At 30.4% G+C, this 20976-nt stretch overlaps 3 protein-coding genes across 4 annotated transcripts; 1 reads left to right on the top strand and 2 right to left on the bottom strand.

Moving 5' to 3' along the window:
- Positions 1-11745, bottom strand: LOC108557581 (acyl-CoA:lysophosphatidylglycerol acyltransferase 1-like). The gene is made up of 6 exons (XM_017914167.1): positions 11247-11745; positions 11115-11187; positions 8640-8848; positions 4455-4669; positions 619-880; positions 1-544 (listed from the first exon to the last, which is right to left on the bottom strand). Exons 2-6 carry the CDS (start codon positions 11138-11140, stop codon positions 138-140), a joined length of 1119 nt encoding a protein of 372 aa, XP_017769656.1. The 5' UTR covers positions 11141-11187; positions 11247-11745; the 3' UTR covers positions 1-137.
- Positions 2614-14721, top strand: LOC108557579 (protein maelstrom homolog). Of its 2 annotated transcripts, XM_017914165.1 has the most exons (12): positions 2614-2628; positions 12303-12446; positions 12505-12676; positions 12739-12894; positions 12954-13084; positions 13141-13243; positions 13570-13721; positions 13776-13940; positions 14006-14089; positions 14145-14265; positions 14325-14363; positions 14632-14721. In XM_017914165.1, the coding sequence occupies exons 2-12, from the start codon at positions 12330-12332 to the stop codon at positions 14658-14660; spliced, it is 1269 nt and encodes a 422-aa protein (XP_017769654.1). In that variant the 5' UTR covers positions 2614-2628; positions 12303-12329; the 3' UTR covers positions 14661-14721. The 2 variants fall into 2 exon arrangements, with proteins under 2 accessions (XP_017769654.1, XP_017769655.1); XM_017914166.1 differs by lacking the exons at positions 14325-14363; positions 14632-14721 and having other exon boundaries at positions 13776-13944; positions 14145-14231.
- On the bottom strand, positions 14707-20976 carry LOC108557582 (GILT-like protein F37H8.5). The gene is made up of 5 exons (XM_017914168.1): positions 20597-20976; positions 15574-15705; positions 15346-15519; positions 15143-15283; positions 14707-15086 (listed from the first exon to the last, which is right to left on the bottom strand). The coding sequence occupies exons 1-5, from the start codon at positions 20663-20665 to the stop codon at positions 14994-14996; spliced, it is 609 nt and encodes a 202-aa protein (XP_017769657.1). The 5' UTR covers positions 20666-20976; the 3' UTR covers positions 14707-14993.

Raw genomic sequence — 20976 nt, forward strand, 5'->3', positions numbered from 1 at the left:
TGAATGGGTAAAAATCAATAAGTAAACAATGATAATAATTAAAAAGAAAACACGAAAAAGGAAAACAAATCTGATCCTCGCTCTCCCTAAATATAATACATCTCAATGATATAGACCAAAGAAGCAACGGCCATGTGCTAATTGATAAGGTAATGATAATAATCGTAGGCGGCCAAGAACATCTGCACGTGAATGTAGGTGGACGTGATAAAGAATAGGTGTAGGATGAGAAACCTTAGACAGTCCTGCGCTACGAGCTGAGGCTGCGTCGGGTTGCTGCTGTAGCTGTCGACAGGGAATCGTCCCGTCTTATAGAACGTCTCCAGCATACGTTCCTTCTCTTCGAACCTGTCGAACAGCCACTTCGACATGGCCTCGTTCTCCTGCGGGACATCCTTGCAAGGATACAACCTGTAAAAGAACGTCGTTTTGCAAGGCGCCTTGTGTCCGAATATTATAGTCTTTAAGTCCAAAGGTTCCCCATTTGGATAAGCTATTGTGATATCCAATATCCAGGCAAGTTTCTGCGACGTGTTCGTCGATTCTGCAAAAACAAACAAAGCAAGTCAACACCTCTAAGTAATACTGTATATAAAAATAAAAAGCTGTTCAAATTACCTTCGATAATCGAGTTATTGTTTGAGGGCCGTCCTGGTCCAACTGTGTTGATTATAGCTTGCAGCGCGCCAATTCTCGGCAGCGTCACGTTATTCAGTATTGGAAGGTTATTCTTCTGGGCGTACTTCTGGGAAACGGCTCTCCGTTTCCGCAGGAAGCCGCCTTCAGGGAATAGTACCATCCATTTCCTACACCTAGGTATATAAGATTCTAGTAAATGACGAACCAAATCTTGTACTGATTGATCCCTCTTCTGCTTACCCTGAAAAACAACGTTTCTATTAACACATTTAGTTATAACAAAAATAATCATTACAGTGTATTAAAATTAATGTATATTTGCAGTTTGAAAATACAATTTTAAATTTATAAATTTATCTATAAGTTCATGTTATACTTAAAATACAATTGTATCAATTTATAAAACTCGCAAAATAATATAATATGTAATGATACAAATTTTGGGAACAAACAACGTATTTTCAATCATTTGATACGCGTATTTCTATTATTATAATGTAGATAAGCTGATAACTCGAGAATGTAAATATCAAAAAACCAAATTAGTTTTTAGTACAGTTACATATTAAATGCAAATGGTTCAAAAACCTTTATTTGTAGACATATTACATCTTTTTCAAAATATATAAAGAAATATACACATTTTTACAATCAGATTCCAATGAAAACGAAGCAGATAAAGAAAGCACAAAAATTGTTATCTTCTGTAACTTGAAAATATAATTATTTGATTACTTAGAAATTTAACGAGAAAAACATTTTTTTATCGTATTGAATAGCTTTGGTTTTAATTAACATGATTTCTGATTTCTTATTAACCGAAGAACAACTAGTACTAACTATCTTGTCTTATGCAGTTTTACTTTATTCATGAAACTGTGATAAAACTTTTGGGTGTTATTACACACATATAATATAATTTCACTTGTTCCTTGTTTGCGCATTCTATTTATATTATGTCTCAAGTTTTCAAAAGAAAAATAAAACAAAAGTTCAGAAAACTGATAACACGGAATAACCAGTATTTTATTGTACTTGCATAAACTTGTTTATTTTTCTGCATAATTATTATTTTGTTATCGAATTATCTGTATAAAATCTATGATAGTTTGCAGAAAAGTTTGAAGTTAATAAGCCAGACAATAAATAAATGTTACAACTCATATAGTTAGACCAACATGAGTATGAACACCAATTGATTAATAATTACAAATACAGCTACTAAGTAGGTAGAACATTTTAATTTAAAGTAATATTCTAAACGTTAAGTTAATAACGTTAAGTAAATGAGACAATTGTTAATAAAAAATAATGCATTCTTTGTAGTTTGAGTTATATATAAACTTTGTCGCATAAAGTATACATTCTAACTATAATTTATTAGTAATAAATTATTTCTTTCTTTAGTACTATGTTTGTAGTCCAATTGAATATCGACCTTGAAATATTTAATTGTAAATTTTCTTAGACAATTATTCCGAATTGGTAATATAATATATAATGTATATTATACACAATACGATATTGTTTAACTTTATTTATCACATTCAATTAATTTTAATTGGCATAATAAAAACAAACAAATAGCATCAAAAAAAAGCCGTCCATTAGCAAATGATGGACGTTCATTAAATTAATTGAATTAAATATTTTGCAGGAAAATCGACGTTCGAAATTTTGGACCAAAAGCTTTTAAATGTAATTAAAATTTGCATCGAGCGAGTCATAGCGTACATATCGATTAAACTTGTGAAAACAGTCAACAATGCGAATGTGTAAATTATAACAATACACAGCGAAAAATACAAATGTTTGCAAAACGTACAGCCAACCGAAACATAAATATTTATGTTTTCTTTTTGTCCATATCATATTCTAAACATCCTTTTTATTTCGATACCACAAATCGGTGCATGTTCATTTCAGTTTTAGCTGTTGCGAACGGTGCATTAAGCAGTGAACAGACGATTCAACCATTTGTAATACAAGGTATTTATCAATTTACAATTAAGTTTCAAATTTATATACCATGCAGAGCAGAGCGGATTTAGGTATAGGTTATAGCCCAGTTCAATTAAAAAGACCAAAAAATAAACACAACTAACCCAAATTTATGTTAATTGCGTAGGCCAACAAATAATGTTAGTCCATAAAGTGTTACTTGAGGGACCCAACCGGTGTTATTTGAGGTCCCAAACCTGTATTAATCGAGGGCCCCCAAAGTTAACATTAATAACATTAATTAAAATATAATCAAAGCATATATGAAATGGAATGATAGAAATTAAATCTATTTACAATCATAACAATAGATTAAGAATGAGTACCGGTATTCTATACAATTTAATATTCGTTATTTCATTTAGCAATAAAGATTACATCACGTGTTTATAATATCAAATGAACGTAGGTAGTTGAAATAGATATAAATAAATACGTTTCATTCACATATTAAAAAATATTGATATTTAAAGTTGTAGTAAACTAAACATTAAATAAATGTAGTTTTAAGATCAAATGTAATAATTAAATTCCACTTGAATTCGATGTTAAATTATAAACAATATTTATATTTTTATAATAATGAAATCGACATAAACTTTATCAAATTATAAGTTTAATTATTAGTGTTCCCATCTTTGTAAAAGTATTAGTTTAATCATGAATAAATAATAAGTGGAAGATCAGCTTTCAGAATATAAGAAGATATATTACTTAGTTTAAATTACCATTCCATTGAAAGTAAGTAGTTAAAGCTCAAAAAATACTATAGATATATTGTAAATGAAACTTTCCAATTTTTCTTGAGTGCGTTATATTTTAACGCAGGAGGCAAGTTGCGTGCAAAAATATAGACTGACGCCATACTAAAAATAGCAAATGGAGCACCTGATACATCAGATGGATTAGTTTTTTTAGGGCTCACTAAATCTACGGCTTAGCCGCACTTTTTGAAAGAATGGTCTAAATAATTGCCTATAAATTAGAACAACGCGTTAACTGTTTGGAAGATACCAGAAGATTTAGGATACTTTCGTTAAACATTCGATTTCATGTTATTTTCAGTTCACTGCCTTATATAAATTTAACAAAACAAATTCATTCAAATATTATGACCAAAAATAAATTGTAAGAATTTTATACAAAATGACCAAATGTTTGTTAGATTAATACAACTTTCGGAATACCGAATGGATTTCATTCATGTTTCGCAGCTTAGTTAAACAACGAGTAATTTGGTTAATACTTAGATCAGCTATCTTTTCATTGCGTAGAGCTGCTTTATAGATTCCAAATAAAATTAGGTAAAAAAATATATTTTTGATCTTTCAATTAAGACTTCTCTAATATGTCTATATTCATACTTCCTGTGCAAATATAAATCTCGTGACATGCAAACACATGACTTTACGGATTAGAAACCATAAAGTAATGCATAATTAAGAAAGGCGATTGCATATCTAATCGAAAAACGGGCCAATGTTAAAAATGAGAAAGAAAAAGCTAAAAATCGAGATAGCGGTCGTTCTTTGAACAAAACGCGTTCATTATTTAAGTGCAAAGATCAATGCGAATATGCAATTAACGGAATACATTAAGAACACGTCCATTCTAAATCGCATAACCTCCCCACTTTACACATTTCTCCACCTACTATATCTATCGATTATACAAGAAGAGCCGTCCGACAAATAAATTTAATGAATATTATATAATAGGCACTCATTATTACTTAAGATCTTGGCCTTGGGCCAAACGAGAGTTCTCCAAATGCGCGCGTTCAGCTTAATCTCTACGTAACTATATATACTTACGGATTTGATAAAGAAGTCTTGATGCAGAACGCTCACGATACCGAAATTCGTGTACTTAAACAGGCTGTCCATGATCCACATTAAATTCGGGAGGACATTTTTCCGCGTGTTGAAGCACGCCATCAGAAGGGGCACGTCTGCAGTGGATTGGTGATTCGCCAATACCAAAGTCCTGTCATCCAGGCAATCACTTATGTCATCTCCTACTTCCACAACTGTTAACAGGAAAAAGAAAAGAAAAATAAATATATAATAATAACGTTTTAAGGCTCTCACGTAATATTAATCTAACAATCAAACTAATGGTTTTCAACGTGAACTTTTATACAAAGCAATAACAACAATTCACATTTTATTTGATACTTCCACACAAAAAAAAATGTTGTTTCATAACATTAAATAAATAATTGCTCGAATAATGGGAGCTTCTGAAAACAAACAAATAAAAACCAAACAAACAAAAGGTTAATTACTGCGGTACAAGCGACCCTCGATAATTTATAAAAAAATAACCTTTACTGTACACGACCTAATCTCATAGTTTCCTTTAAGTTTGATGATAAAAATACAAATATTAAAATTTCATATTTTAACCTTCATACTTGAAGAATTAGGTTAATTGCACTAGTTTTACGCTGTATTTTCAAATTTTGTTATTTAAAATTTACTATTTTCAATTTTTCCTATAAATTTCCTTCTACATAACAAGTTACAATTTAATACAAGAATTAACATTTTAATGAACATGTGTATTATAGTTTCATTAATTTACATAATATATTCTATTGCGATTCAAAATCTACATTTAAAAAAAATATAACAATTAAACATGAAGAATAGAATAGATTTCACAGAATTATTTACATTATTTGAAATTATTAATTCAGTAACAACAGTTAATTTACATTTGATTGATTTATTGCATGAGATTAATTCATATTTGAACTATTTAAGTGAAAGTGACATCCACTATCTCAATTCGACTAAGTAAGTAATCCAAACAGTAGTTCATATTGCTCATGATAAGTAAGTAAATCTTCAAAGTAAACTAATATTTAAAATGTACATTTAATGTAGTGGATGCGCTGGGCAAACGATGTTAGTTAACCACGACCTTCACACACTTGCATTAATTTCCTAATTTCGTTATCTACCAAAGCACGTATTCCAAAGTCCACAATTATTAAAATTATTTCATTATTTTCTTTATCTATATAGTTACGTTATTTTTCTCATAATTTTAAATTACTAATTACTAAAAATCTTCTTAATATTTATAGAAAAATGAAATTAAAGCCATAGTAATAAGTTTACATTTTTAAGATCTTACGAATGGGCGAATAAAGTTACAAAACATAACATCGCAAACAATTATATAATATCAAATAACAAAGACATGGCTTCAATTCGGAACGTTAAAAAATGACTACATCCATTCAATTCGCTTATAATTAAATACCATTGTTCTTCTAAAATCACAATTTATTTCATTTGATTTAGAATAAAAGGTCGGGCTCTCTTGTATAGATTAAAGAGTATTATCAGAATTGAATTACAGTGAATGCACTAATTTCGAGATTCCATGGAATTCTTTCAACGATAAGAATATACAGCCTGATAGCAATACTTTATTTTTTTACTTAATTACTCGGATACATATTGCATCATTTCAATTTTATCTAATACTTAATTTTTTATTAAATCTTTCATATACGTTTATATTATTTGGTGACCATGCGAAAAATTTATAAACTACGTCCATCGATTAATGAATCATTGTATTCCATGAATTTAAACCCAAACTGATATTCGATGTTTACGAGTGACTCACTTGACTACCTCGCTAATTTTAGAGCAGACAGAAACCAGTTAAGAACAGATTCAGTGATGATACTTTATTTTTTTAACCGAAAAACCGTAGATAACGTACATAAATTGCCGTGTGATAGTCTGGTCCAACTGTACGTTCACACGGATTTGTGTACGTTAATTCATTTAGAGTACCGTAAATAATCACTAAAATATTATCTAACATACGTTAAACGGGTGTATGGTAACGCTCACTATGTATATATTGTTTATCCATTATCCAACAAATAATTCCTAAAAACGTGAATCTGGAAAAGTACATAAAAATGGATAAAACAATATAGATAATAGAAGAAAAAACGTCTGCCTGCAAATGAGACCAATCCACTCAAATGTCCACACATTTCAAGCACACACTGTTACATATTAATATGTCGGCATTGATTTTTTATTTCGCATTACATGAAGTGGGTTAAGTGGATGTCCGGAGCCAGGATAATGTGGAAACGAGTGTGACGCCGTATTAATTTTCATTCTCCCTCGGTAGCCATTAGAAATAATTATAATTAAATATTGCGAATTAAGTAGCGCATCAAATAAAAAGCAGACTGAAAAAGCACTGAATATTTAAGAGACTGCAAACTTGATTTTTGGTGTACAGAGTTCCGAGCACGAAATCTCCCTTTATCAGCGCAGAGCAGGTGATTTAATAATGTACTTGATTTAGATGCTTGAATTTTACTGCGCTCTTAAAGTTTAAAGGTTGTGTGTTACATAAATATTAAACAAATTGTTTGTTCTGGTAAATTTGAACCTTGATATGTATGTATAAAGAGAGAAAGAGCGTTTTGTCGTTACACTCAGGTGATGTTTGGATGCAGTTTCACGTTTCATTCACTTGCCAAGACCGTTTTATACATATAAGATTATCGAAAAGTTACATAACGGTCTAAACACCTGATACAATCCAACAACTACATTTATTCCAATTTTATAAACTGTATGCAGCAATACCTCGCATAGTGCGGTCTAGCAGTTCCGCCAATATCCCACACTGTTTGAAGCCGGACTAATCGAGGACTTTAAATCTGCATATTTTTATGCAGATGGATACATAGATGAACATGGATACATAGAGAAAAAAACCGATGTACGTTGTGTACTATTTTTTAGAATTTATTTTTAATTTGCTCAATTAAAATTTAGTTCGAATTAAATTCTCCTAACCGCACTGATTGAAGCCACACTTTTGGAAACTTTAGTAACCAGAAGGGTGAATATATTACAGTCATTGATTTTGTTATAATTTTCTAGTATTTCAGTAAAAATCATCATTAGAGTCTACTTATTTGTTTATAACATTAATAATAACATTACAAAAATATATATTATAAATACAATTTCAATATGCGGAAATCCTACTGTCAACAGAGATATTAAATGTATTTATAGTTTATACAATAAATTTAACTTAACTTACAAACTCGTGCAAAACTGATCGTTTAATTTCGTTTAGTCTACATAAGCAACCACTTGGAAACAATCATTTAAAATAAGCACACTTAAAATGTCATTACTTTCCACAAAATTATAATTTAGCACTGTTAAAATCACAAATCTTACAATATTTTTTCTGAAAATACTTCGACAATATTTGTAACTTTGAACAATAGAGTTAAAATCCTTTGGTATTTTAATTTAAAGATGAGATAATAAATACAATTAGAATATACATTTTGCTATGGCACCAAGATCAATGTTAGCAAAAGTTGTTGCAAGCACAGACAACGCAATTAATACCAATTATAAAGTTTCCTCTCTAACGCACATACCATCTTCCTAATTTCCCAACTTAATCGAAGCCCTAACATTTACTAAACTATAATATAAAGACTCGCAGGGATGCAGAGTTTCTGTCTCAAAGTCAAACAAAGAACAGTTTTATCATGTCACATAAGGTTATTTAAGGAGTAATATACTGGAAAATACCAGTATTTGCAAAGTTTAAACGAAATTATTAGACTCGAGATAGCAGATTTACTTTAGCTTTGGAGATGGAAAAGAGAATAACTTTTTTATGTATCAATTTCATTCAATATCCATATAACCAAGTTATAAGACTCTCGGGAAGGAATGGTACATCAATAAATTGACCTGAGATGAAAATATTCCCGGAGACAATATCAAACTTTAATAACTTTAATGATACCTATTTATTTTTCTCGTAAATAAGTGTTATTAAAAACAATGACAAACACGATTGGAATCAGACCATCGGTTATAAACAATCGCACCTTCATTTCGTTAAAATTGCATCGAAGCGGAGGCAAAGTTTACATACGATTATTACAATACAATTGAAATGAGTTATCTTACCATCGTATCCGGCCGACCAGCTCCACATCGAGACCATGGCCAGTAGCCAATGGAAAAAGTATCCCTCGATCTTCCAGAATGTCTCCGGATTGATTTTCCTCAGAGGAGATAGCAGGATCATCCATACTACGTACGTGGGCACGCAGTACGCGTTATTCACAATTATGAAACCTAACCGGAATATAGCCCTCGGAACCAAATATATTTGCCTGTAAATGAAGAAAGGAATAATAGAGAAACATTGCAATATGAATTATTCAAAAGCGTGCAATCGCAGATACTAAAAATAAATTTAAACGAAAAAAAAACATGAGGAAAACATTGCGTAATTGCACATTGCGAATATGTTCGCTTCGTCCTTGTTCACTGTACGGGGATCTCCGAATGCAGCGCGTATAGTTTTCGATTCGCTCTAGGTCAAGTTCATCCTATCTAAAGCGGATTTCAAATATTTTGTCTGCTCCTTCAGCGATTACATTTTTTTTTATATATATAGAAAGTAATAATAATCAAAAATTGAATAACAAGGATATTTACTTGAGCAAGGAAAACATTGCACAGGCTGATGCTTCTGATAAATGATTAGCGAGAAAGGAAAAAAAACGAATGTGTCGCTGTTGTTATTGATTACGATCGAAATCTGATATCAGCACTGACAATTTGGATTGCGTTTTCAAAATTACATGGAAATGTCATTACAATCGTGTGGCATACTTCCAATTGCACGTAGATTTAATTCATAGATTCCCCAACGTTCATTATGAATAGTAAATTACATGCTTCACTTGTTTATTTACAAGCTTTTCATTTTCATACAACCACGAGTTCATTGTAGTTACAAATAAATTAAATTAATTCATCAGTAACTGTATTGATCATTAATTATCATAGCACTTTAGACAAAATTAAAAATTGTCGTAGCAACACAACATAAATATCAATAGCAAATTGTTTCCTTTCCTTGTTTACAGACTTTAATCAAGTCGCAAGTTCATTGTAATTTGTAACAACTGATATTAATTCAATGATATAAATTAACGTCGCATTTTAGATATAATTATGTCGTTAATAAAATAAGTAATAAAATATCAATAGTATTTTTTGTTTAATTATTTACAGGTGTTACTTTTTATAGTCACAATTTATTTGTAATTTTGAAGTAATTATATGAATAAATTCAGTAATCAATTTTAATGAATTAACGTAATGAATTAGGGTTAAATAAAGAAAATTTTGCAACATAATTTATTTTCTTACATCGCGTTGAGATCACTTCTTTATTGCCACCACAATGGATAATCCATTGCCGGTAATATTTATTGATTCTACGAGCCGAATGAATGTTGTGATCAAAGATAAATTATCATTAATTTATAATCTTAACTAGATTAATTTTTAACTAGTTTACAATATTACTATACGTTACAAATGTCTATAAATAACGCCTTTGAAGATGTGAGAAGAGCAAGGGCAGAGCGAGCGCGGATTCAAGAACAAAACAATAGCAATTCATTTGAAAGCAATCATTTTCAAAAGAATAAAAAAAAAGTACATGATTGGTGAAATCAAAAAGTTCGATTGTCTCAAACATTTGCAGATGAAACTTTCGAACGAAATGTACTTTATTTACTCTTTTTTTTAAGCTAAACGGCTATTGAACTTTAGCCGGTCGAAAGTTCTACCATACATCAGATCGTGATCCGCCGATTTATGAAAATTAGACTTTTGCTCTCAGTGAGTCATGCGCCTTGACATTAAATTACAAAATAGAAAATTGATAATCGATTGCAAAATCGATTGTGACATAACAGATAAATACTGAGAAAAAAAAATAGTATACGACATAACTACGCGATTGTGTACCTCCTCTACTCTCTCTGGCAGCGATTGGATTATATAAGGAACTTGAGAGAAATCTACGTGCAAAGTCAACAGCCAAATGGCCTTTCAGTTATGTTATCGTGTAGAAAGCTAGTGGAAAAAAAAAATAAAATAATAGTGTTTGGTCCAATATGATATGATTATGCTTGCAGTTTGCTGTAAATGTTAACGTTATTAGGATGGAATATGAAAGTAATACGGTTACGGAAAATACAAAGAAAATATATAACCAGCAAACGACCTTGCAGTGGCATCACTCAAAAACAATTTACCATTATTATTGCTAATGATAATTATTATAGTCATTTATTTTCTCTTTATCTTCAATTTCGCCTGAGAAATTGTCAATGTTGGAAAATTATAGTGTTACATGCACTTGAATATTGCACTTCAGTGTCAGCACAAAAATAAATAATAAATTAATAATCGAATGCAATTGAAGTGAATGTTTCCTAGAATTGTGCAAGACTTTGTAGTGAATGGGAAATTATGCAACATTTAGTTATCTAAAAATAATTATGAATTAAGTGAGCTTGCAATAATATAACATTTGTCGATTAGTAAAAGATTTAAGTTGAAGAAAGGTATACTTACTCTAGAATCGGTTTAATCATTTCCATCTTATTGTTGATTCTTTTGATAAATCTGTATATTGCTGCTAAAGTCACTGGTAAAAAATAAGTGTGTGTGTTAACTTTGCTAGTTAATTCTTTCGGACAGCAGCACCTGCTCTTGAGTTATCTGTGTGTGCTCACCAGACCATTCGCACATCATTGGTGCATGCAGTGGAGACCCATCTCGGGGGTTGATTTAATCTAATGACTGGGGTAGCAAGCAAGCAAGCATTGCCTGTAATCCTTTTTATTCAGGTATCTGCGATTTTCTTAATGCAAGTGCAAGAGCGTTTTCCCTGGGTCGTGTGAATTCAATCACGTTGTTGCATTAATTAAATTATTCATTTTTTCCTCTCCAACGTTTCAATTATTACATCTGCCATCCATTTGCGACTCGTCCTGGTCCTGCCACACGACGATTCCCATTTATTATTGTTTTCTTTATACCAAATCCTATCCAGATACACCGCACACGCACACAACACACTCTGTAAATACACAGACTAAACATTTAGCAACGAAAAAAAATAAAATAAATGATTGACAGATGCAACGTGCGACGTTGCCAAGATTATCTGTCTACCATCACATCAAAGCGTTTCAAATATAATCCCATAGTTTTCTTGTATCTACAAAGAAAAATACTTTGCATAAGCTACAAATAATTATTATTTATTAATAATTAAAAACAGTTTAAAGTAAATTTGCAAACCTAATAAAACGAAAGCCAAACATCGACAACGCCGTATTCCATGTGTTTAGTATTACCAAATTTCCGTGCGTCATTTACATATGAAATAAAAAAATCTTTCAGAAATCCAATGTTTACATCTTCAAGGTTACAGCTTTTCGAATATCTGAAAACGATAATATTTACAGATTTCTTAAAATATACTGAAATATAGTACTTAAAAGTCAAAAACAAAATTATTTAAAAATTGTTTTTGATAAAATGCTTATAATATACAGAACTTACGTAATCTGTAGCTGAAGAAACTTAACTCCTATTAATAGATAGACGAAATACGCATAAGTTAATACGGAATTAACTTATTCCGGTTTTCTTTAAGTTGGCAGCAATTTCAAGCGGAACCAACTTTTTTAAACTACTTGATCGGCAATTTTTTTGTTTCATATGAGTAAGCGATTTTGTTGAAAATTTTTATAGTCGTCAGAGTAAGTATTAAGAGCAAACATGCCGCCGAAATACAAGAAAAAGAGTGCCTTCTACTATTTCCTTGAGTACGTGAAGACTGCAAAGCGCTACAAGAGTTTGGCATACGCACAGGACGAGGCGGATAAAAGATGGAAAGTAAGTTGATGGCAATATAAGTTCAATTTGATTCTCACGATGCGTTTTTCTTCTATAGTTGATGACTCCCGAGGAACGGTTGCCGTACCAGGAGAAAGCGAAACGCGATGCAAATCCGAACCTGAACTTGGAGAATGATATGATTCGTCTTGAAAGGGAAGAAAAGGAGGCTACCCTAAAAAATCAGAACGACATGAAGCATCTAATAAACAAACTTGTTCAGAGCAACAGTAAGTGCACATGGAAGTTTGTAATTTACTTAATTTTTAACATGTAACATTCATTGTTGCAGCACTGACCAGTGAGTATTTCCATATACTGCATTTCAATACCTTTTGCTATTGTGACTCCAACCAAAAACACTATCCAGCTGAGGTAGCAATGGTTAGGTTTAATTTAAATGAAGGCATAGAGGATGGCAATATGTTCTCCAGTATAATCCAACCTGGTAATAAATCTGTAAAACATATGTTCTATATTTCAACATGTTGATTGCATATGTTTCAGGCCGTATTCCAATTGGATACACTCTGACAGTGAGACAGAAATCTGGGGAAACCCACCAAATTCCTGAACCAACAATTGATTCTGAGTGCAATTTAAAATTTATCATTTCCAAATTGTATGAGATAATGGCTGTGAGTTCTTTTAACTGGTTTTTTTAAATTAGTTATTTATTTAAATATTGTTGCAGGCTAATCAGAATTCAACCACCAAGGAATATCCACCCATTTTTGTTCGAGACTGTGACAAAACTGAAACAAATCAGATTTTAAATCAACTCTGTGCAGATTATTGTAAGTATACTGTTCCTTTACTTTTCACTAATAATTAAAGTATAGGAATTATATTTAATAGCTGAAAAGGAAGAATTGAATTTACAATATTTTTTGCTAAATTATTTACACTTGATTTGAAGTGTATGAAAAATAAATCAAAAAAAGTAATCTTCATACAGTTTAGTACAAAAAATGTTCTTTTTTTTATGAATTACAGCTTTAGTACAGGCAACCAGTGAATCATTTAATTTAAAATAATTGTCTGTATAATGGTGTTAAATCATAGTAATCCATTTATGTGCATTATGTGTAATGTTTTCATATATATATATATATATTTACAGCTATTGACAGACAAGCATTTCGTATATATTCCTTGCAATATTTCTTCTTCGTATTGCGTAACGCTCATAGAGAAGTATGGCCATCATTGTCTCAAAGCATAACGGAAATCGAAAAGGATTCGTACGATTGCATTCCAAATCTGTCATGTCCGGTATGTAGGTTTATTCATAAATCATCTCGTTTCTAAAAATCGTTTGCTTTTCAGTATCACAAAGATACTTCGGCATTCATTTACTGCAGCGAATGTATCGTGACGAGGATGGTTTACATCATCTGTGATAATTGTTGCGCTCCTTGGAACATCACGATGAAACCAGGAAGACATATTCCCTTCAACAGTTTGTGCGTAAAACCAGCCGATGTTCGTAGGGTAGGTCAGCTAGTTTAAATTAATTGAATTAATTAAAAATAGTTTAATAATCTCATTTTTTTCAGGACGAGGAGTTTCTGGAGAGAAGAATAAATCAGCTAAGCGTCGCCGCGCCTGAAACGGAGTCGAGCGATAGCGATGATATAGTTGTAATAGAGCGTACTATTTTTTGTCCTTTGTTATATTAATTCACGCTTGTTTCAGGATTTGCGTAATAACTTATCATCACCACGTAGGGAAAACGTAACATATTCCCAAATGGCTGTGGCTGGTAGACCATCTACTTCTGGTAGTTTTGCACCATTGCGAAGACCAACCACTACCTGTTCGTAAACTTTATAACAATTCATTGAATACTTAATAATTTACCAATCTACTTTTCAGCGCTCAGTGTTTCCGGAATGTATAATTTTCTGGGAAGCGGTAATTATCTTCTTTTTTTTACATTTCAAAGTTAATTGTTGAATTGATTTACCTGTCACTACTTCAGTAATTTAAAAGTCAACAATTATGACTCGGAAATTACATAACAATCCTCAATCCTACTACCTTGACATCCTTTAATAACTATATGAATTAACTAGTTGCGTCCACATCTTTCTATAAATTATGATTTGAAACCCTTTGTGCGTGACTGCAATTCTTATTAAGTTCATGCTAATTATAACTGACCGTATGTTTTTCTTTTCAGGTCGTGGCAGAGGAATTATTAGAAAATAATTAGCTGACATATTCCTCACATTGACCATAAACAAAATAATCTGGGTTTGACATATTTAGTTAAGTTTTATTTCATATTACGCACAGTATTGCTCTTTTTTAGGTTTTAAAGTATTACAGTTTCACTCTCCAGTATTGTATTTTAGCCTCTGACTTATTTTACACTTATTTAGTTTTTTATATATAATGTTTTCTCTTAATACTTTTTTTTGTGTATGTACGTACGTTCGTTACAGTATTGTATTATTTTTTAGTAATGTGTTTATTTACATATTAAGACGTGTTTTCTTTATTAAATAAAATCTGACATTCTTAAAGCACAACGTGTATTATTTAGCAGGCGTTTGGGTGGTTTTCCTTAATTAATTTGCAGGCGGTCCCTTTGAAGTCGGTCATACTGTCTTGCTGCAGTTTCTGGTCGAAAACCTGAACACGGAATTAAATGAGTCAAAAGTTCGTCATGAAAATTTAAGGATTCTTACCTCGTTGTAAACAACTGTGGGAACGAATTTGGGACTGATTGCGATCGTGTCTTTCTCCGCTTGCAATTGAAGTTCTTTTCCCTTATCAGAATCGAAGCAGTTCTTGACGTCTTCAACTTTCAATCCGGCGTTTTCGATGCACTAAAAGTATCAACAATGATTTAGCATGATTTTGTATATATTGTAGTTCGTTGCGTTATTACCACTTCGCCGAAGTCTTTGTCGGAGTATTTGTTGTATTCGGTCATGAAACAGTTGACAAATTCAACTTCTTTGGTTTGATCGGTTAAAGCGTCCAAGGCGCAGGATTGGATGCGATTTCCTTTGCATTCTTCCGGTCCATGCTGACACCTAAAGTATTCACCGTCTTTTACGCTCTGAAAATACATAGTAATTAGATTCTGGTCTCGATGGATAAACTCTGTTTTTACCTCGCTTTTACCGAATGGAATGAAGGTGATGTCTACGTATTCGGAGACGTCGCTCCATGATGGATTCAATTGCTTCGTGATGAATCTCAAACTGTCCGGGCACAGGGATTCATAGTAAACACCAATCTTCAACTGCAACAAAACAAATCATTATTTTCATCAGAAGTTATTCAATACAATTTATCAAAACTAGCAAAATTATTTCTTTGAAAAGCTTTACATTTTTCGTTTTACACATCTATTAATAATTATTGTCTATAAATTAATAAAATATAACTTAAATGATTTATGAACATCCTAATAAGAATTTGAGCTGAAATATGCAATAGAAATAAAAAGAATGCAAAAAAACATATCTTTGAATTATTTCCCTTATAAACATTTTACATAAAGTAATACTAAATTTGAACTTATCAGCTATTAACTTTCCATAACATAGTTTGTGAAACACTGCTCTAATGAATCTAACGTGTTTATATAGATTCATATAATCCAAGAACTTGATATATTCTAGTAATTATTTAATATGTAATACTACAGTCAACCTTCCTATAACACGATTAATTTTCATCACGTAACTGGAAAACGTGTTATAAGAGTCCCAAAATTAGTAAAATAAGATTATTTCGTTCCGCGTTCTATAGAAACCTAAGTCTATACCCAAATCAGGTTCCTTTTTCTCGTCATTCAAATTGATATTGTCAATCCAATCTTTGTCCATATTTTTGTTTCCCAATGCATCTAAACCAGCGTTTTCCAAACTAGTCTAAGAGGAGGCGCGAATATTAGTCACAGTGAGCAATTTTCCAAACGACTGCTAAAGTTTTATCTATTTTATGAAATGGAGTGGGGAGGGAAGGCGCTAAATGATTAAATAGTTTTAAGGGAGGCGTAGTAACATCAAGTTTGGAAACCACTGATCTAAACATTAGATTTCAAAGTCTCTTTCAGAAATACTTCTTGTACTTACTAATTATTATATAGAAATCGCATTATAGGAGACAGGGCCGTATTAAGGGTTTTAGGCAGCAATTAAGTTTGCAATGAAACTCTGTATTATATAACAAAATATAAGAGCAACAAATAAACACATCTGCCTAACAATGGAAAATGGTAATATACAGTTCCTATAAATATTATTAAAAACTGACTGATTTTCATAGAAAAATAGAAATAAAGAGATTTAAAAGCAGATAACATAAATATCATCACATCTAACACGATGTATAATTCAAGATGACGTGAAATTCTGTTTAAAATTACATTTCTCAGAACAATGTTTATTGATTAGTAGATTTGTTGCATATAATTATCACTATTTTTTTTCTGATATTAAAGTACTTTTAATCAACTCTGTGTTAAGTACCTACTTAATGATTTCTATAAATAAAATATATATTATATATATATTAAAAATAGATATTAAATAATTTTTATTGTTGAACCGATAAGCGAAAATTGTTTGTTTTTCACACAAAAAAAATGTATTTGCAGATTAGATTGTGCTTAAAACGTAAGGTTCGTTTTTAGGAGTTGCATAAAGGTCATTACTTTTTATATTTAGCGAACTTGTACGTTCATATTTCGTAATATGCAAACAATTCCTATTCCATTCTAGATTTAATATAAGTTTCATTAGCAATTATTTATAGTAATGCAGAATTGATTTTAAGTCTGCAAGGTTGAATGAATCACAAGTGGAGCTCGAAACGATCGTAATGATAATAACAATACCATTTAAATTACAAACAGTTGCGAACGCCTTCTGCAAACAAGTGAAACATTAAATGCACGTAGACCGTTTCATTTATCGAGGTAAAATGTTGACGTAAAGCGACAAAAACAAAAAAAAACAATGGAAGATAAGAGAGGATTATGTCGGTTGTGGATTTTTTTTATGTTTTCTTATTCTTAACACCCCGAACTTAATTAATGAATAGCGAGGAAACCGGTATACGATATAAAGAGAAAGTGCATCCTCTTGACTTATGCAATTGTGTTTGTTAATGAATGTTTCATGTTACTTAACAGTTTTATGTATGTTTACGTGACACACATTGCATAACCAGAAACCCTTTTTGATTACTGTCATTATCTTTTTTTTTTGATATTGTCATCTTTGTTGTAAACTTTTTTATTCGAGTATATGTGTGAATAAATCTTCGAAAGAAATTCGAAAATTAATTGACTTACTAAATAATTATTACGTATATATAATTTAATGTAATTGTAACACATTATTTCTTGTTTATTCAATTAATGGAAATGCTACTGCCATAATTTATATAATTATATGTGTAATTCTCATTCCATTTCCTGGTATAATTATTTTTTCATATAGATTTTTTTTTTAATTATATACATATTTCATATTAACTGGTCAATCAAATCTGATACAATCATTTCAAAGACAAAACACAAGCAATTCAATTGTTTTTCAAAGCACAATAAATGCATAAAAAAAGTATGCCATGGAAGTTTAGACAAATTTGTCGCGGAAATCTAAGTGTGTTTTGAAAAAAAAACTTATATAGAGCATATATCAACTAATATCCTAAATGATTCCTCGAATAATATTTAATAATAATTAACCGTTATTTTCGTGATTTTAACTGTTTTCATTTTTTTGTTTTCCGTTATTTTTTAAAATTAATTAATACTATTTTTTAGTCAGCTTTTATTAATAGAAATCATTCTATTATTAACATTTAAAGTGATTTAACTGTGTAAGACAAAACAAAAATGTTGGTCTTATTTAAAATTTCTGTTGTTTACATTCATTTTATTCGGAATATACAAGTGTTTTGCCAAGAATATGTGCGATTTCATTGCATTCCATAAAAGTTTTTTTTATCGTAAAATTATGCAATAAGTATAAAATATGGTTGTAGTTTACATATTAATATATAAATGGAGTAATACCTCGCATAGTGCGGGTAATCGCACTTTTTTTCAAACCGGACTAATGGAAGATTTGAAAACCGCATAAAAATAAACATCACAAAAAGTCTTAACAATAATTTTAGAAAGGCTTCGATGAGGCACAAAAAAAGTTGGGAACCACAGGTATAGAGGAAAGAATTGATGATTTATGTATAACATTTTTTTATAATTTTATAATAATTTTGTGTATTTTTCTTTTCAATTAATATTTATTTTTTTGTGAAATTTTCAAACCGTACTGCAGTGAATCCGCACTGATCGAAGCCGCACTATACGAGGTATTGATGTATGTAGATAATGACTACAGTGGAACCTAGCTTAACTTTAATCCGAATATTGTTGAGTTTTCAATGAAAACTCTATCACTTCTATATTTGTTATTATCAAGTGCGCAATCTAGATGTTATTAAAAGTTAATTGAAAAACAAGCATTAACGATTTGATGAATTTCGGAAGAAAACACTATTAGTCTGCCGACTTTAAATCTGTCGATTTGTTTTTTTTTAAGTTTGTAATCTGACAACTATTAAGAGTTAATTGAAAACAATAATTAATACTATAACTTCTTTAGGAAGTACTTTTGTTGGTTGTCGGGTATGTAAAATCTACAAATCGCAAACAAAAAAATGCTTATCAAGTATCGGGCACTCAATAGGTTAAAAGTGGACAATTTGCTGAGTTTCCAACGAAAACGCTATGTGTCACTTTTATGTCTGTCAATTTGTTATTATGAAGTACGTAATCTCGATGTTATTAAGAGTTAATTGAAAAACAAGCTATTTCTACTTAGCTAATCACATTTCTTTGAATGAAATCATAGATAATGAGTAAACATTGTGAGAAATTGAAACTGAGATGATCTTTTCTTACAATTTTATACTATTTGCACAGTTTAAAAACCGAATAAGATGTTAGTTGTCGAGTATTACTTAATCTAAATTATATTTTAAACGAAGCGCTATAAAAATATTTATAGCTCGAGATTGGATTAAAGTAATGAAATCTATATCTTTACTTTAATCCAAAAATAAATTTTTAGATGACTAATCTAATCTTTATTTGAAAAATATATAAGAACTATACTAAACGTATAGTCAATTTAAGTATTATAAGATTCAATTAACTTATAAATAATGATAAAATTAATGAGAAACTATTGAAGAAGTTAAAGAAAGAAAACAAATATAATACAATTAAACATTCACTATAAAATAGAAATATACTAATAAAAAAACGCGTAGTAATTTAGTATTTAAATATATTAGTGTACAGACAAAGTGAGATAACCAGCACCAAGGTTAATAGTAATAATGTTTAAAGATTATTATAAAAATCTATATAGAAATTACATAAGAAAACAAATAAAAAAATAATGCAAGCACAATTATTTAATTATTTTTGTATAAATAATTCTATACATTCTGAACAATTAATGTAATAATATTTGTTCAAAGTCTACCTTCTAATAAACAAACTGAATGAGAAATTGCTACATTTGTTTGTATAAAGTGAATGTGTCTTTGGTGCCAAGATTCTGTACTCTATTTTTTCTTCTGAATTGGCAAAGTATCACCAAATATTTCAAATATATTACACTAGAGTAACATTATTGAAGTTAATTTGTAAATATAATTCAGTTGTATTTTATATAAATAATTAAACAAATAAATAAGTTTTTGTATTGAAAATGTAAATTGAGAAATATTGAATAAATAATGTGTATAATATCCACTATAAACTAACATATACATATTATCAGTGAAAACAACTTGGAAAATTCATAATTTATGAGCGTGATGCATTCCATTTTAAAAATATGTTTGTTGTTTGCAACAATTATTATACGATTTTTATCATTTTTTTAAAATTATTTTGTAATTAATCCATCCATTTTAATAGCTCTACAATTTGTATTGTACTTTTTTCCTATAAATCATTATCCCTCTTAATTACTAGTTGTTTATGCTTTCCAAAACATGAAACGTAATGTAATTATAATACTAGTATTTAAAGCATTAATCACAGTTTCTTGCAGAGTTATTAAATTCGTATCAACTTGAAATCAAAAGTAAAACCTTACCTTCTTTTCTTCTTCAGCAAACGAAACACATGCTAATGCAAACAACAAAACAAAAGTTGCGCTCCTCATGATGTTCGAATAATAGCACGATGCGCGTTTGAACGTTGTGAGCGTAAAAGTGAAACCGTGAGCGGCCGACTTCAAGTTTTTATTGTATGCAGTGAACGTTTGGGAGGTACTCTGATGACCTGTTTTTTTTGTGTTTTTCTAAGACACCTCTTCGTCCGTCAAGGTTTTACCGTTAGTCCGCTATATTTTTTCTTCAAATCTTCTCCTTATGATCAACTCAAGATTTCGGTACTCGATTAAACTTTTTTTTCTTTCCTCTTTGGTTCTTGCAAATATCACCTGTTCGTGTTGTTAATCACAGACTGCCGTTA

This window comes from Nicrophorus vespilloides, unplaced genomic scaffold (genome assembly GCF_001412225.1).
Source record: "Nicrophorus vespilloides isolate i.1.1-1 unplaced genomic scaffold, Nicve_v1.0, whole genome shotgun sequence".
NCBI lineage: Eukaryota > Metazoa > Arthropoda > Insecta > Coleoptera > Silphidae > Nicrophorus > Nicrophorus vespilloides.